Source organism: Vigna unguiculata, chromosome 8, assembly GCF_004118075.2.
Source record: "Vigna unguiculata cultivar IT97K-499-35 chromosome 8, ASM411807v1, whole genome shotgun sequence".
Taxonomy (NCBI): Eukaryota; Viridiplantae; Streptophyta; class Magnoliopsida; order Fabales; family Fabaceae; genus Vigna; species Vigna unguiculata.
The window spans coordinates 9028332-9050843 of record NC_040286.1 but is presented as its reverse complement, the minus strand read 5'-3'; the positions used below and the strand labels follow the sequence as shown (position 1 = coordinate 9050843).

The 22512-nt window shown below is 33.5% G+C and overlaps 2 protein-coding genes across 3 annotated transcripts; both read left to right on the top strand.

Annotated features, from left to right (window-relative positions):
• The first annotated feature begins 2110 nt into the window (after window positions 1-2110).
• On the top strand, window positions 2111-2546 carry LOC114195624. The gene has a single exon (XM_028086152.1). It carries the CDS (start codon window positions 2179-2181, stop codon window positions 2383-2385), a length of 207 nt encoding a protein of 68 aa, XP_027941953.1. The 5' UTR covers window positions 2111-2178; the 3' UTR covers window positions 2386-2546.
• A 3922-nt stretch (window positions 2547-6468) lies between these two features.
• Window positions 6469-21876, top strand: LOC114193460 (pentatricopeptide repeat-containing protein At5g10690). 2 transcript variants are annotated; one of them, XM_028083270.1, is made up of 12 exons: window positions 6469-6750; window positions 6847-7029; window positions 8233-8365; window positions 8626-8723; window positions 8849-9010; window positions 9101-9169; window positions 9474-9609; window positions 14054-14286; window positions 15231-15308; window positions 15676-15744; window positions 15878-16054; window positions 21601-21876. In XM_028083270.1, the coding sequence occupies exons 1-12, from the start codon at window positions 6553-6555 to the stop codon at window positions 21847-21849; spliced, it is 1785 nt and encodes a 594-aa protein (XP_027939071.1). In that variant the 5' UTR covers window positions 6469-6552; the 3' UTR covers window positions 21850-21876. The 2 variants fall into 2 exon arrangements, with proteins under 2 accessions (XP_027939071.1, XP_027939072.1); XM_028083271.1 differs by lacking the exon at window positions 15231-15308.
• Window positions 21877-22512: the final 636 nt, after the last annotated feature.

Genomic DNA, 22512 nt, shown 5'->3' with positions numbered 1-22512 from the left:
CGTCATCATTTAAATTATTAAAATATTCACAATTAATTAAGTAACCATATATATATATATATATATATATATTCAATTTTTTATTTCTTCTAGTTATTTGGTTTGTCATGAAACTCATTCACATCTCCAATATATTTTTCATCTTATCATAACATTTATGTAATTATGTTAAAATGATGTATGTCAATTAAATTTTTTTATGTCTCATATTTAAATATTTCTATTATTTTTTAATATTTTTATTTATTGTATATTTTCTTTTCACATGAGTACGTTTAATACTCTCAATTTAAGTGTTTAATAGCATAAACATTTCATTTACTAGGTAATATAAAAAAAAATTACTTATTTTTATTAATTTTTGTTTCATTTGAAGAACTTTTTTATTTCGCTAAAACAATTATTTTTCAACCATTGATTATATATGTTGATATTTGAAAAGTGTTCTTAGATGTCTAAGGTATTTTTCATCTTATCATACCCTTAATTATATATTCGTTTTCCTTTGTGCAATTTCTTTCAATAGTTTCTCAAATTGTTTCCAAGACATACATTTGTTAATTTTTTAATATTTTATTTGTTATTTATTTTCATCATATAGAATACTATTTCAGTATATTTTATCTAATTATTTTTTATTTTTTAACTCATTATATCAATTGTACTGTAATTTTTCACTATAATTGTATAAATAACTTTTATTTACTACAATATCAAAATTTAATGTAATTGCCATGAATATTTTATTATTATTATGTTTATTATTTGTTATTTACGTCATTTTGAGTAAGTGATGTATTATCATTTTTATTAGTGTATAAAAAAAGAGATTCATTACAATTTAAAAAATTGAAGTAAACAAACATTTAAAATATATTTTAATTTGAATATTGTTTTCCTTTAAATTTTTTTAAAAATATTTTTAAATTTTATCAATTAGGTTTCATTAATGTTTGCAGTTTAAAAATTTAATAAATGTTTTAGTTCTCATAAAATTTTATTTGGTATTTTAATCTAAAATTTAAACAATTATAATTTATTTCAAAGTATTTGATATCGAAAAAATAATCATCATCCTAATATTGAATATTTGATAATATTATATTTCCTTTACCGTAATTTTTATTATTTTATAAAAATTAATTAAAATTTATATTAAAGTAGTAAGGAAACGGGTATGTGTACGAGATTATACCCGTTATCCGGTGGGGATGTGGATGGGATAAAACTTTGATACCCGTTGGGTTTGGGTATGTGGATGAATTTTTTTTATTGGGATGGGTATGAGATAGCGAAACTCGTCCCCGCCCCATCCCATTACCATCCCTACTATCCTCCTTTGATAAACACGCCTAAATTCGAACAACGTCTTCTCCTGTTCTGCACTTGGCCGAGTACATCTCTCACACGCTTTGCTATTGTACTAATTCGTGAGACATACATGAAGACTCTACACACTAAAAAAGTCATATAATAACTATGGGATAAAAAGAATATATTTTTTGAGGGAAATGATATAGATAAAATAATATGACTATAAAATCTAGAAGAACTAATTTACGTAAACACAATAAATAAAGTTACAGTATCACAAATATCAAATAAAAAAATAATCAAACAATCAAACAATAAAGCCATTGTGATAACAAATCTTATATGAAGAATCAAATAAATCACTTCTGTTTTGCCTCAATAGAACATGTTTGAAATATACTGCTGAAGAGTACATTTTTAACCTTTAATTAATTAAATTTCCAATAAATGTAATTAAAATAATAATTATTAAAATTAACTAATTATCATTAACCGTAATTTTTAATCACACTATTCCTACTATTCAAATCTCGCTGGCAGAAAAAAAAAACGTCTAATTTTTACCCAAAAATTTCTAATTCTAGAAAAAGTTAATAATAATAAACGCGCTTCCACGAACACGTCAAACACTTGAGTTTAAGCTGAAAAAGAACGTTCTAGAACGCGCTTGGTGGGAAGCAACCACAAGTTTCTTACGTTTTCTAATCACTTCTTCGTGCTTCTAGAACATTCCCCATGGAACGTTGTTTGCCCCATTCTATATATAAGCAACTCCACGATCTGAAAACGCAAAACATATTGAGAAAGCAAACGGTACCTAGAAACGCAACCTAGAATTATTGTTTAGTACTTGACAGAAGTGTGATGTGTTTGGTTTTTGTGTGTGACAAGGAGGAAAAGGTGTTGGGGAAGCAAATGGCACCAGGGGCATGCCCTTATTGTGGAGGGATGGTTGAGGCCATTGATGTAGAGAGCCAGTGGAGATTTTGTTTTCTACCCTTATGTTTTAAGACCAAAACAAAATACTATTGTACCATGTGCACAAGGAGATTAGAGGTATTGTCATCATAACTGATTTTGTAAGACACTGTCTGTAAAACCTTCTGTAATAATTACATAGAAGAAAGATATCTATTTTTTTTATTTTTTTTACTTTTTTTTTCTATTTATTTTTTCAAATGTTGGTGCATTTATTACCGATTAATACTTTCTTTGATGACCATTTTTCACTATGATACTTACCCAAGCATGTGTTCTTTTTCAAATGAGGTTTAAATGTAAAGGTATATGTCGATTGTGTAATAAACTATTGGTTCTAAAAATTGGGGCTTCATTAAAACTTCAAATATAATTTACATTTTCTTATTTTACAAATTGATATTATATTATACATAGACGAAGTCTTATTTAATTGCATTAAAATATTTTTATAAATATCTTTACACATGTTTAATAAAAGCAAGAAAATATTATAAAATTTTTACTATGTTTTTCTATTAAATTAATTAGTTAAAGAAAAAAATGTCAAGAATATTTTATTACTATTATAGTTTTATCGAATTAATTATAAATTTATATGTGAGAATAAAATTTAATTAAATTATTATTAAAATCTTATTTTGATAAATTATAATTTTATTTATGAGGAAGAGAATGGATTAATTATCTTTACTTTCTTATAATCAATCTTGATTCTATTTTCTTTTTTATCTCTTTGTGACTTCTTATTTCTCCTTGTTTTTCTTTTATTCTAGAGTCTTTTTTTAAGGTTTTGACAAATTACGTTTTTTGAATTTCATGTATCCTGTGCGTATTAATCTTTTCATCCATTATGGGTAGTATGTTTTTTTTTATTTGTGTTGTTATGGCTTTTATTCTATTTGTTGCATTTGTATTAAAATTATAAATGTGTTTCTTTTGTCTAGTTTTATTTTTCGATACCTTTTATTTTTCGATATCTTTATACTTACAGGTTTCGAGAGTTTTTTTTTTTTACATATATCTTAACGAGGAATTGAAACTTTTTATAAAACAATTAATTATATTAATCTTTAGTCTTTTTTTTGTGGATAATAGACTAATTTGAACATAATTCAAAATTGGGTCAAGTTTAGGAAAAAAGAAGAACAATATTTTTTTAATTATTTTTATTAATGATTAATCTTAAAATAAAATCTACAGTTTGTGAGAAAGTTGAGACTTGAGAAGATGAAAGAAACTTGAGACTTAAAATACTACAAGTCTACTAAAGAAACTTGAGACTCAAGATACTAAAAGTCTATTATTGAGTTTACTTTTCTGATAATTAGAACCATGTTTGATTGTTTTAACTCATTCATTTTATATATTTATCTTTAGTAGTGTTTTATATATTATAATTTTTATTTTATATAAAAATAAATAAACATGTCAACTAGAAAAATTGAATCAAACTATTCAAAAACCCAAAAGAAGAGGAGAATTGAAACTTTAATCGTATCACAAAAAAGAGTTATGAATAAATTTATACAAATAGATAAGAATGAATTAAAATATACAAGTGGGTACTCTTTGGATAAACAAGATAATAACAATATAGATATAGGTGAAAACAACAATAGAAAAAGAGAAGTAGTTACGGATGATGATAGTTATGATTCTCAAACCTAGGATAACAAGGAGAAGATTGAGAGACTATATGATGATTTTACTCTTTATAAAAATATATGTATAATTTAAGTCAATAGAAGAATATTGATACAAATTTGAGAGATTTGTTGATAGAAAATGGTTATATTAAAATCATTGATTTAAATTTTCCTAAGGATATACATTATAGACACTTTTCTTCATCAAATTATATTCAAAGGCCTCATTGCATAAAAAAAAAGTTTGAAAATAAATTTTAAATAAAAGACCTTATTTTTTAAGTCTTTTTTAGGCCTCCCAAAGTCGTCCCTAATTACCTATATGTCTATTCGGAAGTCTAAAATTTTTATCATGATTTTGTCTTTAAAAGATATATTAGAAGAAAATATAAAGTTGTAGTTAAATTATTTTTAGTTTCAACTTCTAAGTAAGATGAAACTATTGAGATTCTCAATAGTAAACAATAACAATTTTTTATTTATTTATATTTATTCACTTCGATTCATGTTACTTTGTGTTGCACTACAAATATTATTGTTGTCACTTTTGAGTTATGCAAGTATATAAGAAATTGAAATACGTAGTATTTAAATTACTTATAATTGAATTCCTTTTATTTCTTAAATAGTTTTTTTTTGGATGGAGTAACTGAAATATCTTAAATTTTAATTTTCTTGTTTAGATAAAATTATTTAATTTCTATTTTAAGGCAAACTCAACTTTATTATTAAGCTCGAGTTGAGTAGCTCAACCTTCGAGCTAGGATGAGTCGTCTTGACTTTTTGTTAGGGTTGACTTACGAAGATTCAAGCACGAGTCGACTTGGCTCCACCTTCGGCCGGGGCCAACTCGGCACGTCTATCAGCTTGCTCGAATTTCAGCTTAGGTCGACTTGATTTGACTTTCAGTCCGGACTGACTTGGTTCGACCTTTAACTCAACTTTAGCTTGGGTGGACTTGGCTCGACTTCGGCCCGACCAGACTCAGATTAACTTCGACCCAGGTCGACTTAGCTTAACTTCGGCTTAGGTTAACTCAACTCATCTTTGAACTCGACTTGACCTTCAACTCAGGCTCATTCGACTCGCCCATCAACTTGGGCCAACTAGGCTTGACCTTTAGCACGTGTTGACTCATATCGACCTTTGGCACGAGTCGACTCCGCTCAACCTTCAACACAACTTAACTCGATTTGACCATAGACCTAAGCCTTCAATCTGGGCTGACTCGGCTCGACTTTAGGCCGAGCCAACGTAACTTGACTTCGGCTTAGATCGACTTGGCTCGACCTTCGATCCGGATCGACTCGGCTCAACCATCAGCCTGTGTCGACTTAACTCGACCTTCGATCTAGGCCGACTCGACTCAACCTTCAGCCTAGGTTGACTCGGCTCGACCTTCGCCTTGGGCTGACTCAACTTGACCTTCATAACGGGTTGACTCGGCTCAACCTTCGTAAGTGGAGTAAAAATGATTGAAATTTCAATTTCCTTTTTTGTAGTGAATTTTAAATTCTTCTATTTTAGTTATTTGAAATACCTTCTTAAAATTCTTCAATTTCAATTTCCTTTTAACTTTTTCATCCAAACAAGTCATTTTACTTCAAAGAATTTCAAATTCTCCAAACAAATGAATTGCTCTATTAAATTGCCTTATCCAAAACACATTAATTTTTTTTTTATCCTCAATTTAGTTCCTATTTTATTTAAAAGGAGTCAATATAGTTATTTTCCTTAAGTTGATGTTGACATTATTTGGATGGTGACTATGTGTTAGTTACTCTAGGCAAAAGAACTTGAGCTTTTGAAAACTTAATTTGTGACCTTAGACGCCCTTATTAAAAAAGTAGGTTAATGACCTATACAACTTTAGTGAAACCTAGACCCATCTCCTCTAAAGCCAACCGAAGCCTCTTAGGCCCAAAAAAATTTGGAAATTGGGCCTTCTTCCCATTTCACATTACAGAACCGACCCTACAAGCTTCCAGAGAACAAATATGTAATATAAAATGTTTCATTGAATTTATGGGTATTAAAATTAATGTTAAAATATGTATATTATTGGATTAAAATACAATATTAATATATTATATATGAATTATAATAGATTTTGATGTATCATAATTAATAGTAAATATTTTTATAAATAATAAATATCATACTAAGTAATGAAATTATGTAATATTATATAGTGTTATAGATTATTATAAATAATATACTATACATTATCAAATCATATATTTATTAAAATTAACAATTTATATTTCACAAAGTAATACAATTGTTTCTATTTATTAAAAATAAAATAATGTAATTTGAAAAATGAAAAGAACCAGTTATTAAAAATACCATTTATTTATGGAAATCTAGATAATGTTGTTTATAGTGGAGAAAAGGACCTACCTACCCATTGTATTGTCTTTACTCTTTGGGCCAGATAAAGTATGGCCTACAACATTAGAAAGCCCAAAACCTCAATGGACCCAACCCAATGTCCACCACACGCCCTTCCCAAGCTACTCGCTGAGCTCACTATTACAGAGTTTGTTCCATTTCCACATTCCAATTCCATGGCAAAACCTTAGCCATAACGATAACCATAGCTCTGAAAATGCTTCAGACTCACATTAACATTTTTTCACCTTTCACCGCCACACTCCACTCCAAGCAACTCCGTTCCTCGCGTGTCTGTTCCTCTTCCGCTCCGGCACGCCGTCGTGTTGCAACCACCACAACTCCTGGCGAGGCCAATCTCCGGCGCCTCACTTCGCGCATTGTACAACTCACCCGCCGGAAACAGCTTCGGCAGGTTAATTGAAAACCAAACTGAAAAAGAATAATGCGGATTGCTTTTTTTTTTCTTTTTAATTTTATTTAATTTCATTTGTGCAATGCTTTGGTTCAGATTTTGAATGAGGTTGAGGTTGCGAGGAGGCAGTTCGGGAAGCTGAACACGATTGTGATGAACGCCGTGCTGGAGGCTTGTGTCCGTTGCGGTGATATCGATTCAGCTATTAGGATATTCGTAGAGATGAAAAAGGGCGATGGCTGTGGTGTGGATACTGTCACCTATGCCACACTTTTGAAGGTACTATATTGGAGTTCATACTTTAGGCTTTTCCTTTTTTCCTTTTCGAAATTTGCTTTGCCTCATTTGTTTATGGGTAGGACGCTGTTAGTTTTACTTTAAGAATTCTGGTTGTTCAAAACTATAAATGATCATTTGAATGATATACCGGGTAAATATGTTGTGCTCAACATAAGATGAAATAAAGGTATCTCAAGTATTTCTATTTTTGTTTCTTTTTTCATTTTCTTATTAAAATAGTTTTCAAGCATAATTATTTATTTGGTCCTACTATCTTTTTTGTTTGGTTCAATTTAGTCTCATTATTAGTAACTGGTTCAATTTGATCTCTTATTTTTAAACTGATCCACTTTGTCCCTAACTGTCATTAAAAAACTGCTGCAGTTATAGTTTTTTCAGTGACATCGTCACTGACCGAGACAATTTAGACGGGAGGTACGAAATGACATTGATCTTAAAGAATTAGATTCTGCCTAGTCCTTCGCGTTTATGTGATATATTTTTACCGTAAATTGTATGCATACTTCAGTGAGACAAATCCAGAGCTAAGGCCAGAGATGAGTCATTCTACAATAGTTGAGAAATTTAGAGATGAAAAAATAAAGTTTATCCTTGAAAATTTTTCTTGTAAATGAAGACCAAATCATAACAAATCTCTATCATTACATAAAGCCAACTAAAGTATTTTTCTACAAGAGAGCCAAATAAATGACAAAAGCACAAAATGTGTGTTTGTGTCTAAGTGGGTGTGATGAGGTTGAACCTTGATGTGTGGAGCACAATCGACAGTGGGTGAAATCACTCTGAAAGAGAAACATAGACAAAAGGGCTTAGCATTTTGAAATCACTGATGCAATCTGCTTTGGTTCATTTTGGTGCAATTCAGTGTTTTTACTGCGTCCACATTACATGTTCATGGACACATTGTAGAACCCCTTAATTAAATATTCTCTCTGTGAGAATATTTTTTAACAAAAGGATTCTTTCAGTTATAGCTTAGTTTAGTTTTATAATTATTTTTTTAATTCATTTTGAAATTGAAAAATTTGCTGCCACTTTCATTTCCCTCTAAACCCCTTCAAATGTACCCTTATAGTCTCACTGATAGTCTGTTTTTCAATTTAACAATTCAGTGTTGCATGCTCTTTAATTATTTGTTCTTTCTGAGCTTGATTGGAATTTTAATTTAAATACAACATAAAGGGGTTAGGTGAGGCACGGAGGGTCGACGAGGCTTTTGAAATGCTTGAAACTGTAGAAAATGGCACTGCCATGGGAAGTCCAAACTTGTCAGCTCCATTGATATTTGGTCTGCTAAATGCCTTAATCAAAGGAGGTTAGTCAGACAGTCTGGTTTGACATGTATGTTTTTGTGCGTGGAAATTTTGCTTTCAATGTTTTTAGTTTGCACTTGCATATTGCATCATACTGTGCAACTGTATGTAGTAACTAACTATATAAGGTGACGCCTTGATTGAAATTTTGTTGATTTTTAATTTTGAAGTGCTATTTGTTTGCTTTTGGTTTGAGTCTATCAAGATATTTTCAAAACTTCATGTTGACTGCTGATGTTTTACTTGCAATGCTATAGTGCAGGAGACTTGCGTCGTGCACATGGTCTCCTTGCCCGATATGGTTTTGTGTTTCAAGAAGGTGGCAAATTTTCAGTCTCAGTATACAACATACTAATTAAGGTTTTGTTCTAATCTGTAATCTTGAAATAAAAAAAGCATCGTTCTGAATCACATGTTTTGTTGGGATTGCAAGTAGATGTTTTAATGAAATTTGATCTTGAATGTTTCCTTTTTTCAAAATTTAGGGCTACGTAAACTCAGGTTTTCCGCACACTGCAATAAACATGCTGAATGAAATTTTACGTCAAGGTATAATGCCAGACAGGCTCACATATAACACTCTAATTCTAGCATGTGTTGAGAGTGGAAAGTTGGACACTGCGATGCAATTTTTTGAGGAAATGAAGGTAATTGTAAGGATTTGAAATTTGATTTCAATCTTCCTTTGGTAGGGAAATACGAAAATGTTTTGAATTTTCAATATTTGATATTTACAGGGCAGAGCACAGAAATTTGTCAATGATGATATGTTTCCAGATATTGTTACATATACGACATTGCTTAAGGTGAGATTTCAATAATTTGTTCACTTGCTATTTGTTATTTTTATAATATACAACTATTAAGTTGGTCAGTTCAAATTTTGCTTTATTCTGAAGAAGTTTTTGATGTGTTGTGTGCGTAGTTTTTTTCAGTTACCTCCAGGTATCTTATTTTGATTGATATTAATGTTCAGTTACAAGTAGTCATATAACCAATGCGCATCAAATATTTGTATTAGTTCTGTCCCATTGTTTGCTTGTCTGGGTGTGGGAGGGCTCTCCAGCATCTCTCTTTAATTTTCTCTCTCTTTCACTCTCTTTATTGCAGGGTTTTGGGATGGCAAAGGATCTTGCTTCAGTTCTGAAAATAGTTCTTGAAATGAAATCTCGTTGGGAATTATACATTGATAGAACTGCTTACACTGCAATAGTTGATGCTTTTCTAACATGTGGCTCAGTTAAAGGTATGCTTTCATCAGTTATAGTTTCTTTAGTGGCAAAGTGATAGTTTTCAGGAATGAGTAAACAAATAGATGTTTATGGTAGTTCCTTTACTGTTGACAAGCGGAGTATGATATTCATAATCCTAAAGTGTCCTAATAATTGAAATTATGCCCATTTAATTAATTGATTTTCATTGTCTCATGATTTGAAGTGTCAAATATTATTTGAGTGCCGCATTCGTCTAGTTTAAATTTTTAGGGAAAAATGTAACTTGTAGTAGTCTTGTTTACTGGGGTCATATGTTTTTATTAAAATAAGTCAAACTCATAGGGAACTGAAGCACAAAGCTACTTAAGAATTAAAGTTTTCTCGTTTATAAGTATCTTTTCGGCACAAAGAAAGAACAATTAAATTGTAAGAAAGAAAAAGAAGAAAAATCTGCAGTTTTTCTTCATATCTGAAATGTCTACTGGTTCTGATTCCTGAATGAATTTCAAATTCTGGTTTGTGCTACTTGAGAATGAAAACTGAGAAAAAAACTTAAGAGATTGATATATCTCTCAGCTCATTCATGTGTGTGTGTATAGAACTAGCATCAGATCGGAAGTTAACACTGTTGCCCACTGCCTATTTCTTAAGGAAAAATATATTCCATCCAATTCATTTCTTCCTCTATCTCCAAATATAATAGCCCAAGGATAATCCAACTGCCCATCTGCCCTAGCTTACATTTGAGGTAATTTACCTGCACCCACTCAAATTGGTTTCAACAAATCTAATTGAAACTGCCCCACGGTTCCACAAAGAGATATATCCTCTCCTAATTTATCACTTTATCTTTATTCAAATCCATGACACGAGCAGTGACAGCAGCGGCTGGCAGTGGCTGTTGGTGGTAATAAGTAGCAAGGGAAAGGGGGCTGAAGAAGAATAAGAGAGACTAATTGATAAAGAATCTTCAAGTAAGACAAATTTAAGGACAAATTCTCTTCAAGAAGGAGGGAATGATAGAGGACTATCTCAAGATTCCATACAAGAAGAATTTGAAGATGAACCTTTACAATTTAAAGGACCTATGACAAAGGCAAGGAGCAAGAGATTCAAAGATCAAAACTATTCAAGGCTCCTAATGCTACAAGCAATATGAAATTCAAAGAATATGAAGATCATGGCTTGAAGCACATTTGAAAATAGTTTTTAGGAAACTTATTTTATGTTTTTAGACTTTGGGTTTCCTCTTGGAAATTAGTTATGTTCTATGTTTTTGGGCTTTGGGTTTTCTTTTATAAATTAGTTTATGTTTTGATGTTTTGGGCTTGGGCCATCTTGTAGAGTTCTCAGGTTTTCTTAAACTTATGTGCCTATATATAGAGGTACCAAATATAATGTAGGGACTTTTAGTCATATATTGAATTTGATTTCATTAAAGAGAGATTTCTCTTTGTTCTTGGTTTAGACCTTCAGTTCTTATCAAAGATTAACATTTTTGTGGCGAATCTTCACTTGACTTATCAATCTGTGTTAGGTTTCTTAGAGCTAGAAACCCAAGCTACTCGGGCAGAACTCACTCACACCAACACAGAAAGAAACAGAAATAGACTTTTATTATTCTCTCAAAGAATGCGTCCAGGGAAAGACAACAATTCCCCCCTCACAGGATCTGTTATGACTCCTGTTTACACTTACAGAAACAAAACGAATACCCCCCTTTTACAACACTACCCCCCTTCTTATTTATACTTTTCCTAAAACAAACTTTCATTCCCAAACAACCTACTAACAGACTAACTAACTAACTAACTCAGTTCTTATTTCTTCTCACATACACCTTTAATATTCTATCAATCTGCTAGATTGTGGCATCTTCCATCTCTGTCTTATCCGCGTTCTTCTCTGATTTATTCGTGTCGTGCCTCTTAAGGATTCAAATTCAGAAACGATCATACTCTTTTCTGGATAGGATCGTATCACTGGTGGTTAAAGTTGTGTGTATTAAGTTAAATTAAATTTTACTGGGCCTGACCCAAGGGAGGCTGAAGAAGAATAAGAGGAAGGGGTTGTTAAAGCTGTTTTTTAAGTTAAATTAAATTTTATTGGGCCTGGTCCAATTCTTAAACATTCAGAATAAAATTATAATGTTGCTCCCTAGGTTTCTCTTCTCCACACAATTGGGGTTTTATAATGTTGCGTTGCTGCTGCCTAGGTTTCTTCTCTTGCTGGTCTCTCTTCCCCATGCCGTGTCTTCTTCTTTCTCCTTCTTCCCCATGCCTTGTCTTCTTCTTTCTCCACCTCGTTTTTTCTGTCATTACCGTTCCGTGTTTGTCAGCCACAATGAAAAAAGCGGCCACCATAGCCAAAATTTGATAACACTGCCACGCATGATAATGAATGGTCTAAAATACACAATATTGTAACTAAGAGTATCTAATGGTATCTTAACAATATCTAACAAGTCCAAACTCATTTTCTGTTGCCAAAATTTGTTTTTAATTATAATTATAATATTTTTTTAAATATTTATAATCCTACACATGATACCGAAGTGTTAAAAGACAATAACATTGCTACTGGGAGTTGAACCCTTCCATACAAAGTACTCTAACCAAAATAAGCTATATAACTAGTTGGTCATTTTACTCATTCTTAAAATTATAATTTAAACTTAATTCATCATTTTCGTTATTCTACTAAATTTAAATTATCTAGGGTCTTATGGAACCCATATGGTTGACATTGACTGGGCTGGGTGGGGGTAGCATGAGGATATGGTGGTCATGGGGTGGAATTTTGTGAGGCTTGTCAAAAACAGAGGCAAAGTTGTTGAGTAAGGTCTGAAATTCTGGTGGTACAAGGTGTAGGTAGGGGAGTCTGTGATAAGTGTGTGGGGGTGGTGGGACGTGAGCTGTGTTGTGACTGAATGCTGTGTAATTATTTTGCCATCATCAAGATCTTTGGTGGTTTTTGGAGGAATAGAAGTATAAATGAAGGCACTAATGATATGAGTAAGGTCATCCTGTTAGGAGGCCAGAGTATTCCTTGGGCTATGCTAAGGCTACTACTAAATTAGGCTATGTGATAAATAAAATATTCTCTACTCATTTCATTTTATAAGAAAATTTATCTACAGTAGAATGGAGTCATGGGCTCATGACTGCAGTACAAGTGTCTAAAGCCTATGTGCTAGGAAGCTTCCGCAATTCCTTCATTACAAACTGACACTGACTAGAAAAGAAGAGACATAATGAAAGAGACACTTGGAGCTAGAAGGTTGACCTAGTGGTAAAAGTTGGAAGGAAGGGTGAGAGAGGTTGTGGATTAAACTTCCCTACTAACATTTAAGAGATATAAAGTTGGTTTGAAGGATACGGTTGGGGGTTCAACTCTTCCACTAACAAAATTAACAACTAATATTTGCCGATAAAAAATGAAAAAAATTGAAAGAGATGCTTAGGTTTGGAACCCTTTGAGCCAATTGAGTTTTTCTTTGGGCTGGGTGACTTTGGACATCTATCAGAGAGAAATATTTTAGTCTAGGGCAGGCCAAATTTTACGCTCTTCCCTGTAGAGATTTCTCAGTTCTTTCCTTTCGTGGTCCCTTGCAATACTACTTTTCTATCATCCATTTTCTTCCATTCTTTTCTACATAAAGGACAAACTGTATCTTCTGTTTCTTTCTATTCACCCTTCCACTCATCCAAACAAAGTATGGAGACAGTTCTATGGGGAGGGTTTGGGGTTCTCTCGGTATCAGCCCATGTACTCGGATTTTTTGACTGTCATAGCCTTTGTTCTTAGTAACAGTTGTTGGGTAATTTTTGCCCAATTTCTTGATTTTTTTGTCAAATAATGCATAACAGTTTTCATTTTTGTGTTCCCCTTACTACTATTTACATTCTTATCACCCATTTCTCCCATTCTTCCCTTCGTGACGGCAAAACTGTATGTCTATTCTGTTTCTTTCTGTTCACTCTTCCACTTATCCAAACAGAGCACAGAGAAATTTCTGATTTCTATCCATCCAAATATATTCTCACCATATTTCTCTTATATCTTTCTTTCATTCAAACAAAACGATATTCTGCTTGTGACCATTTATAATATGTGCAATAGTTAAGATGGTTTGGTTAACCCAAGATAATTAGTATAAGGGTAACTAATTCTAGATGTAATTTAGATATTATAAATAGGTGGACTCAACTAGTAGTTAGAAAAGAACTAGTAGTGAGGCAAGAGACAATTCTGTTGGGAGGATTTGGGGTTTTCTTGGATATCATCCCTTGTACTTGGATTTCTTGGCTTCATAGCTTTTGCTCTTAATAATAGGTTTTTGGCCAATATTTCCCAATGTATTAATTTTTTCTTTCTTCTACACTAGTTGAATGTATCACCAACTTTTTTTTTACTAAATAATTGATAAATTTGCATTTTGTTCTTTATCTAATTAAATCATCTTTTGGCATTTAGGTGCTCTTTGTATTTTTGGAGAAATATTGAAGCAGGCTGGTTCGAATCCAGAGTTGAGGCCAAAGCCTCACCTCTATCTATCCATGATGCGTGCATTCGCATTTCTTGGAGATTATGATCTAGTTAAAATTTTGCATAAACGGATTTGGCCAGATTCATCAGGAACCATATTATTAGTAGCTCAAGAAGAAGCTGATCACCTTCTAATGGAAGCAGCACTGAATGCTGGCCAGGTATTTCCCCCTTGCTATTTGCATTGACATTGAAGTGGAAAAGCCAATTTTATTGTGGTGTATGTCTTAGTTTTGTGGCAAGCTATTCCTTCATTTATGCAAAACTCATCAAACTCCCTGTTGCATAATTCCTATACATCATTTTGAGTTGTTTTATCTTCGTTGTTTGTTTCTTTCTCCTCTTCAAATTTCTATTGCTTGAACGGAAGAAATACATTAGTTTTATTTTTTTCAAGACATAAATCCAAAATTTTCCATGAATAGTCACCTACGGAAGTTAAAATTTATCATGCTCCACGTTGAGAAGAAAAGGAATACGTGATGGGCCCCATAGTTATGAATGGAAATAATCGTTAGTCCCTCACATCTTGTGAGTTTTCCATAGATACAATCAATGCTCACAAAAATCTAGCTTTCCATTCTGAAGTAAGCCACTCTTGATAAGCTCATCTGTTTCATGCTTAATCTAGTGGTCTAATCTCATATACCACAAACGAGTTTGGTTAAGATCAGACATGGAAGAAGGTGCAGCTGCAGACACCGCTGTTCTGCCTTGCAGAATCTATAGTCTATTCTGCAGTTTTTCCTTTCATAATTACTAAGGTATCTCTAGAAACTGCCACGACTCTACCTTCAACTTGATATGAACATCGAAAAGAGTCTAAAGTGCTCAAAGAAATTAAATTTTTTCTGGTTTTGAACATATACCTCAAATTGGTTTTCTTGTATGTGAAGTTAAATTTTTAGGTATTATGCTTGAACATTTGATTGGTTACGGTTGAAATTGGTTTCTGACATTAGTCTTCATTTGTTGCTTCACTTTCTTTATAGAAAGAAAATTCTTTCACTTACCTTCTTTTATTTTAATTTTCAACCTTTTGATTGTCTTCGGAAAGTTATTTCTTAGTATCTTTATGTTATCTGCATCTGTGTTTCTTGGCCAGATTAATGTTGCCATTAAAACACTTGCTGAGATAATTTCTAGATGGAAGGGCATATCCTGGAAAAGTCGCGGGGGCATGGTATGTAATATATGGTATACAACGCCTTTTTGAATAGATCCCACCATTAGATATTAAAATTCCTAACCTTGATTTGTATGTCTAGTGTTTTCTCATCATAGTATATTTCTGGACCAAATTTTCGATGACTCAGTGACGTCCTTTTCAGAATCCAAATAATTTTCCTTCAGCAAAGTTGTAGCTCATTGCAAGCTTATGATCTATCACCATGTTTCTTTTATGTGTAATATTACTGTGGATCACATGTAATACAATAGTCAAATATTGTATGAAGAAAGACATTTTTAAACAGGATATTCATTTATATGATTTTTTTTTTCTTAAATGTTAAAACTGTCAAGCTTATGGCCATGCTTCTGTGATATAGGTAGCTTACCGCATTGAGGCCATGTTGGGATTCTCAAAGTCTCTGTTCAGTCCCTACTTACTTCCTCAGGTACTGATTATATCTCTGCATGTATGTTTGTTATGTCCTTAGCTTGACTGTTTGATCTACACCACATTTTATTTATGGTTGTTTATGCATGGAGAACTTGTATTTTGTCTAATTGTGGACCCTCTTGGTGTAGGTTTTGCCTTCTGAACCGATTGAGAACTATATGATTCGATTTGATGCGACACGGCCACTACAAGGTACCATAAAGCTGAGGAAGGTGGTTATGCGTTTTTTTGATGAAATAGTTGTTCCTGTTGTGGATGAGTGGGGTAGCTGTATAGGGCTGTTACACCGTGAAGACTGCAACCAGGTAATTTTAGTTTGTTTAGAATATCTGATTTGTGAGATTACTATTTCATTAAATGGTGTTCTATCAAGGTATACAGCAAAATCCTACAATATTTAATCGATGTATTGTCATTTTGCATGGAGAGAAGTTAATAAATTTGTGTAAAGACTGTCTATCTTCTCTGTCTTGGGCAGCTGAATATGCCTCTTGAATTATAACATATAACTGAAGTACTATCTGTATATATGGAAGAATGTAGTTTTTATTTTGGCCTTTTCCCATGATTTGGGGTACTTTGACAATATTACTGAATTCTTTCAATTAATGTGAATTGGAAGGATTAGGTTGCATGTGTGTTGTCATTTCACTCCTCACTCAACAACTCAACCGTAAGCCTTTAAATATTTTTGAAAATGTTTTCCTCTTATTAGTGATACCACACTCTAGATTACTCACACCCCTTGAAAACACCTCAACTAGGCTCATCCAGTGAGTTATTCATTTAGTGAAGGTATTGTTTGGAACTTCTTTGCAAGTACTTTAAAACACTACTTTTCGCTCAACAGATAGATGACTCATCTTGTGAGTTGTTAACACTTTGGCAAGTGTACCAAATTGTGCAAGTTACATTGATTCGGTCTTCGGGGGACGAGACGACGTGACATACTACGATCACGTACAGAAGTGCTGCCCTTCGGCTCGGTAATATGGAACCTCTCAACAGACGAACCAGAGAGATGAGCCTGATTACATTCAATAGAAGCCTAATGGAAAGAAGCAGCTTTCAACCACCGGTTTCTTATTCAAAACTATGCCAGAGACTCCTCCAATCAGATACTTAACTGGTCACTCAGGGGGTTTAAGAAGGAGGCATTGGAGAGAAGTAGGCATGGTGGCCAACCAAGGCAGTGAAATCGAGACAATCAATCGGAAGGAATCCCCTTTTTTTTAGCGTTATATCTTATCTGCTCTCTTAGTGGCCTTTGTTCACATCCTGATTGGGTTCCATCGAGGTATCTTCTTCTCCTCTTGTTGCGACAAATCGAGTTGCAGGACATAGACAGGTGGGACTACTTTGGTAATAAGAAAATATCTTAGCCTTGCTAGCATGCCCAAACACAGACCCGCGTTCCAATCGATCCGCCTCCATCCTCCACTATGCAAGAGTGCATCAGGTTCATTTTCTTTTGGTCGGGGATTTACAAGTCTAATGGGAGAGGAATGGCTGACACGTTGACTGCCCCGCAGAATAGAACTGGCAGCTTTCTTGACTGACCCGCTGTCACATCTCGAATCGTTATGACTAACTTTAATTGCTCACTCGGGCGCAATACCCATCCTTCTTGAGCTTCCCATTAACCCATTTAATGCGGATGAAAGGATGAGCTAGCCCAGCTGTATGATAAGAGTCCTTATCCTACCCACCCCATTTTTTTAGTTTATGGGAGTAGCAAGAACATGCTTGCTTCCCGTCTATTCCCTCTTAGTCCGTCTAGTAGATCGAGTTCATGTGCTTTATGGTATATCTTCATCCCCCCTATCATCCTTTGACCCACTCAAACTTCATAATGTAGAAAAAAGAAACACTATGTGATAATGGTATCAACTATGATTCTCCCTCTCTTCGGGAAGCTAACAAATAAAGAAAGCTCGGTAAGACCAGAATATCGTTTCCTAAGAGACTCATGCAATACCAAATAATCATGCAATTAATATCTAATCTAAACTAAAGAATATTTTCATAATTTGAGGTTATGTTCGAGAAAGTAAATTTGTGCATAAACAAGTAAAGTTGAAGTTTGGTAGTTAAAACCCTTAGACAGTGGAAAAGACGAGAAATGATATGGAATAATATATCAATGTCAATCCACAAGTCTACTCAAACCCTAATCCCTTAGTAGAGTGAGCATAGGTTTCGTTATTAAGAGTCAATCACTTGAACCCTTAATAAACAAACCCACTTTATGAACTAGGGTTTTAGACAACTAATGGGTCAAACTCCATTCCTAGATACAAGTTCCATTAGGTATCTTGTTTCATTTCTAGGTTTCAAAAAATATTTCCAACACCTAATGAACCAAGTATCAAACCATGCAAGCATTAAGTAAAGAAACAAGAATACTATCATTTAATGGAAGAGGCATATATATATTCAAAGCATTTACAAAATACAAGAGTTTAGTAGTTACATTTACCCCAACAAAATGGGTTTAGCTCTCCATCGTCATGAAGAGCCCAAGCTTATAAAATGGAAGATGAAAGAAGAAGGAGATACAAAAAGGAAGAAGAGATGCTTCCCACAAGCTCTAGCAGACCCCCAAGCTCTCCCAATGAGTGTTTTCGTGTCTCCAACCACCTAAGATAGCTTTCCTTCAAGCAACCAAGTAGAAATAGGGTAAAATTGCCATGTCAGCATAAGTGGTGCCTGACGCTGACCAAACTTGAAGTGGCCTGGGCTCTCTGACTTGCTGGCACCCTGCCTTGTGTAGCTGGTGCCCGGCGCTGGCCACCTCTGGAACATAATTAGTTTTTGACTTTGTGGCATTGGGCCTAGCTTCTCTAGTGCCTAACCCCTGCATTTCTTTTAATTTAGGTTCTTGATTGCTTCTTCATGCTTCTCAGGATTGCGGTTTGAGACAAAAGCTTTCTGACACAATTTACATAAAAGAATGGAGATTAGTGATAAAATTATATTAGTGTGACCCAAAATGTAAATATTTACAAAAGCAAGCTAAAATTGGAGATACCAATGTTTAAAAGCTAGAGAAGAGTTGATTTTGTTAATAAAAGATGACTAAGATAATGGTAAAAATTACCATTATCTCAAGTGCATTGTCTCACGAATACATCCTCTCTTGGTACATCATGTGACGAGTACTTCATCAAGCTAGCACTTCATCCAATGAGTACTCATCTAGAGAGTATTCGTCTACTCAACTCTTGTCAACTTTTGAATATATCAGTTTGGTATTATTGGCTTCTACTTATCTTAACTTTGCAAAATATCCTCGTTGTCTTAAAAGAATTGCCCTAGCCAAATAATTCCAAACTCACTCATTCTATAGTCTAGAGTCTCTTCTATCATATCACTCTAAACTACATCAACCGACTCCCTTGGTCTATTTAGGTATTCTTACTCGTTTTCTTAAGATCAAAAAGATAGTTTTAAAATTATACTTACAATACAACAACTTGACTCAGCTGACATACTTAAGAATCCATTTTCCTTCGTGCCTCTCAAAACTTGATACAACAGCCGATTTTGATAGGAAGCATTCAACTCCAATTCATCACCTTTAAGCAACCACATAACACAATATTTCAATGAATCAAATCATACAACCAACATACAAAATCATTAAAATACTCATGCCATATCACCTTTCATCAACTAAAATACACATATTTCAATGAAATCAATCACATATCCAACAAACAACAACATAAAAATACTCAAACTCCTTTAAACCGACAAACAACCAATAACTTCACCTTTCATTATCAACTCGTGGCTTATACCATGGCACTGTTAGTTTTGAAATGGTTGAAAAGCCAAGAAGGGGGGGTTGAATTGGCTAGTTAAAACTTTAGGCTATCTTTGCAAGCTAAAAACCACTTTTTATTGAATCAAATAGATCACCAAGTTAAGATGCAAACAGTACTGAACTGTACACTTTCAGTCAGTCAAAAACAGAGTTAACAGATTGATTTTACTAAACAGATTCTGTTCTGGTATAATCAATCAATTGAAACAGAAAAACAATCGACTGAAATACTGGGAAAAATGCAAAAATGCGAATTTGAATTTTAAACCAGAAACAATGCTCAAGAATGATCAAGATCAGTTCCAAATGATTATACAAACATGCTCAATGCTTCAGATGCTATGAAAACATACAAGAACATGAAAAAGATGATTAAAGCACAAGTTCTTGAAACTTTAAAATGAGAATGCAAGAGAGAAAGGTTAGAGAAGAGAGGACACCACGAATTTTTATACTAATTCACTCAAACCTGAGTTACATCCAGTTTGTCAAGGCAACCTTAGCTTGACTTTGCACTATTTCAAAAGTTTTACAAAGTATCCACCCTTACACTTCCAAAATATGCAAAAACACCACAAAAGACTCTTGAATCACACAAGAGTCACACCAGCACAGCAAGAACCCTCTTGTCGATCTGGAAAACCACCAGGTACACACTCAAAGCTTGAGAAAGATCAAACCTCAGTGGTAGCACAACCTTGCCTACCACAAACCACTTTCTTCAAGATTCAAACCAAGCCAAAAGCTTCAAAAATTGATCCAAGATCAATCTTTAACAGCTGCAACACCTATGATCACGAAGGAGAGTTTCCACACGTTTCCAGAATCAAATCGTGCTCTAAAATGATCAACAGACCTCTCTTTCGAAAATCACAGCTTTTATAGTCAAACTGTTACGAAATTCAACCGGTTGATTTTCAAATCGGTTGATTTCACTTGACTTAAGTGAAATTAGTCGATTAAAAACTAAATCAACTGATTGAATTTGTTGCAGTTTAAGACTACTGCAGCCAACCTTTTAATCTGTTAAAAAAAATCATTCAACAAATTAAAAAAGACATTTTAACCTGTTGAAAAACCATTCAACAGATTAAAAACAAACAAAAGACCAAACTACATCTAATTAATGCTTTAAGGTCTACAACATGAATTACAAACTTAAAGTACACTCTCTAAATGATGTAACTACATGGAGAGCACACATTCCAGCCTTGATCACCATGGATATCATCAAATCTCCTTCCTTCATCAATGTAGACTTCATTCCAATGTTTATGGCTTCAAGATAGTTCAAAAGAGCTTCATTCAATCTTCATCAAATCTTTAAGAAGCAAACCACCTTGGCATCTCATGTCAACAGGCACGACCATCAACTCAGAAATAAAAGTGACTAGTTAGCTTCCCTTGTACGTAAAGCTCTTTTCTTCTCAAGTTCTACTACTAGCACTTTCTCTTCTACCCAACTCTACACAAAAGAAACTTTAGATCAATGATCTGAACATAACTTAGATATCTCGATACACAGATTCTCGTCTTGAACGCAAAAGAAGATGAACTTGCAAGCACATCGCCAAACTAACTCAAATAGAAGGTTTAAAGATGAACTTGCTCAACTTTAACTTCTAATCGGTTGAAAGGATATCCTCTAACACCACAACTCCTACAACTAATAATTCCGTATTTATTTTCAGGTAAGATGTAAAATTTGATATTTTGTTATAATTTCTTTTAGTGTACATTACTGTGTATGTTCCGGTTCATCTTAACTGTGTATTCATCATTTTATATGGCCGTAATTATTATTGTTAGTGTTATGATGAATTGTTACCGAAAATTCACTCTTGGCTACACAACTCGGATCATTTTACGTTTTGGTTCCCTTGTTGTGTGCTACTGATTGTACATATATGCACATGCCTAACATGAACACAATGCTTCGACCTCAATACAAATTGAGTCATACCCGTTCATTACATTTGAGTTTGTGTTTTATATTGATATTGGGATGAATTTACGATGCAGTTGGATGCCCCAGTTTCAAGTATGATGAGAAGCCCTCCTCCCAGTGTTACGAGTTCAACATCTGTAGGTCATGTAGTTGATTTAATTTTAGAGAAGCGATACCCTATGATTGTCATTGTAAATTACACGAACTCATTTGCTACTCCTCCATATAACTCTAGAGCAGTTGGTGTTTTTACACCAGAACAATTAAGTAGGTTTATCTCTCCAGTATCTCGAGTAAAATGGACAGACCTTTGTGAAAGGTAAATATAACATGCTTAGCTTTTACGGAAATTTCTTATTTAAATAAGTTTTTCGTAGTACAAGTACATACGAACTGAAATTGCCTCATGATGTTTTTCCCTGCATGTCTGCGTATATATGATTTATGTGAGAGGCTGTTTCTTGAGTGGGTAAAGCTGATTCAGGTAAGTAGTAATCTCAGGCTATTGCGCATTTTGGAACGGGCGATAGGGTGAAGGACTTTCTTGGATTGGGATAAAATATTACAATATTAAAGTTGTATTTATAATGCTATGTAGTTTAGTTTTAGTTTCATAAAATATTAGACGATGATACTTTTAGGATTGTTAAGGTTGTTATTTAATGCAAAGTTCACATTGTATAGAGTCGGCATTGTCGTTTCATTTAAGAACTAAAGTTCCAGAGGAGTTTCTTGCCATTGCCATTAATCTAATGGTAGCTCTTCTTTTATAACTCTTACTCATTTATAAAGATTTGATTTGCATCTTAATCTATTTTATAGACGTGTTGTGCATAATGCATTTGGAATCTATTTTTTATTCAATTGTAGCACGTGGAGCAATGTAACCACTATGAGAAGTAGAAGGGATTTTTATGTAGGGTAGTATAAATGTCAAATGTGCAAGGTGGTGGTTATAGGATGCATATAAGAATAGAAAGTATATG

What these genes read in the sequence shown, in the direction of transcription:
- LOC114193460 (XM_028083270.1), top strand. Translation starts at nt 6,553, where the DNA reads ATGCTTCAGACTCACATTAACATTTTTTCACCTTTCACCGCCACACTC. An exon ending in CATATACGACATTGCTTAAG is followed by an intron (nt 9,170 to 9,473) that starts GTGAGATTTCAA and finishes TCTTTATTGCAG; the next exon opens with GGTTTTGGGATGGCAAAGGA. An exon ending in AACATGTGGCTCAGTTAAAG is followed by an intron (nt 9,610 to 14,053) that starts GTATGCTTTCAT and finishes TTTGGCATTTAG; the next exon opens with GTGCTCTTTGTATTTTTGGA.
- LOC114195624 (XM_028086152.1), top strand. Translation starts at nt 2,179, where the DNA reads ATGTGTTTGGTTTTTGTGTGTGACAAGGAGGAAAAGGTGTTGGGGAAG.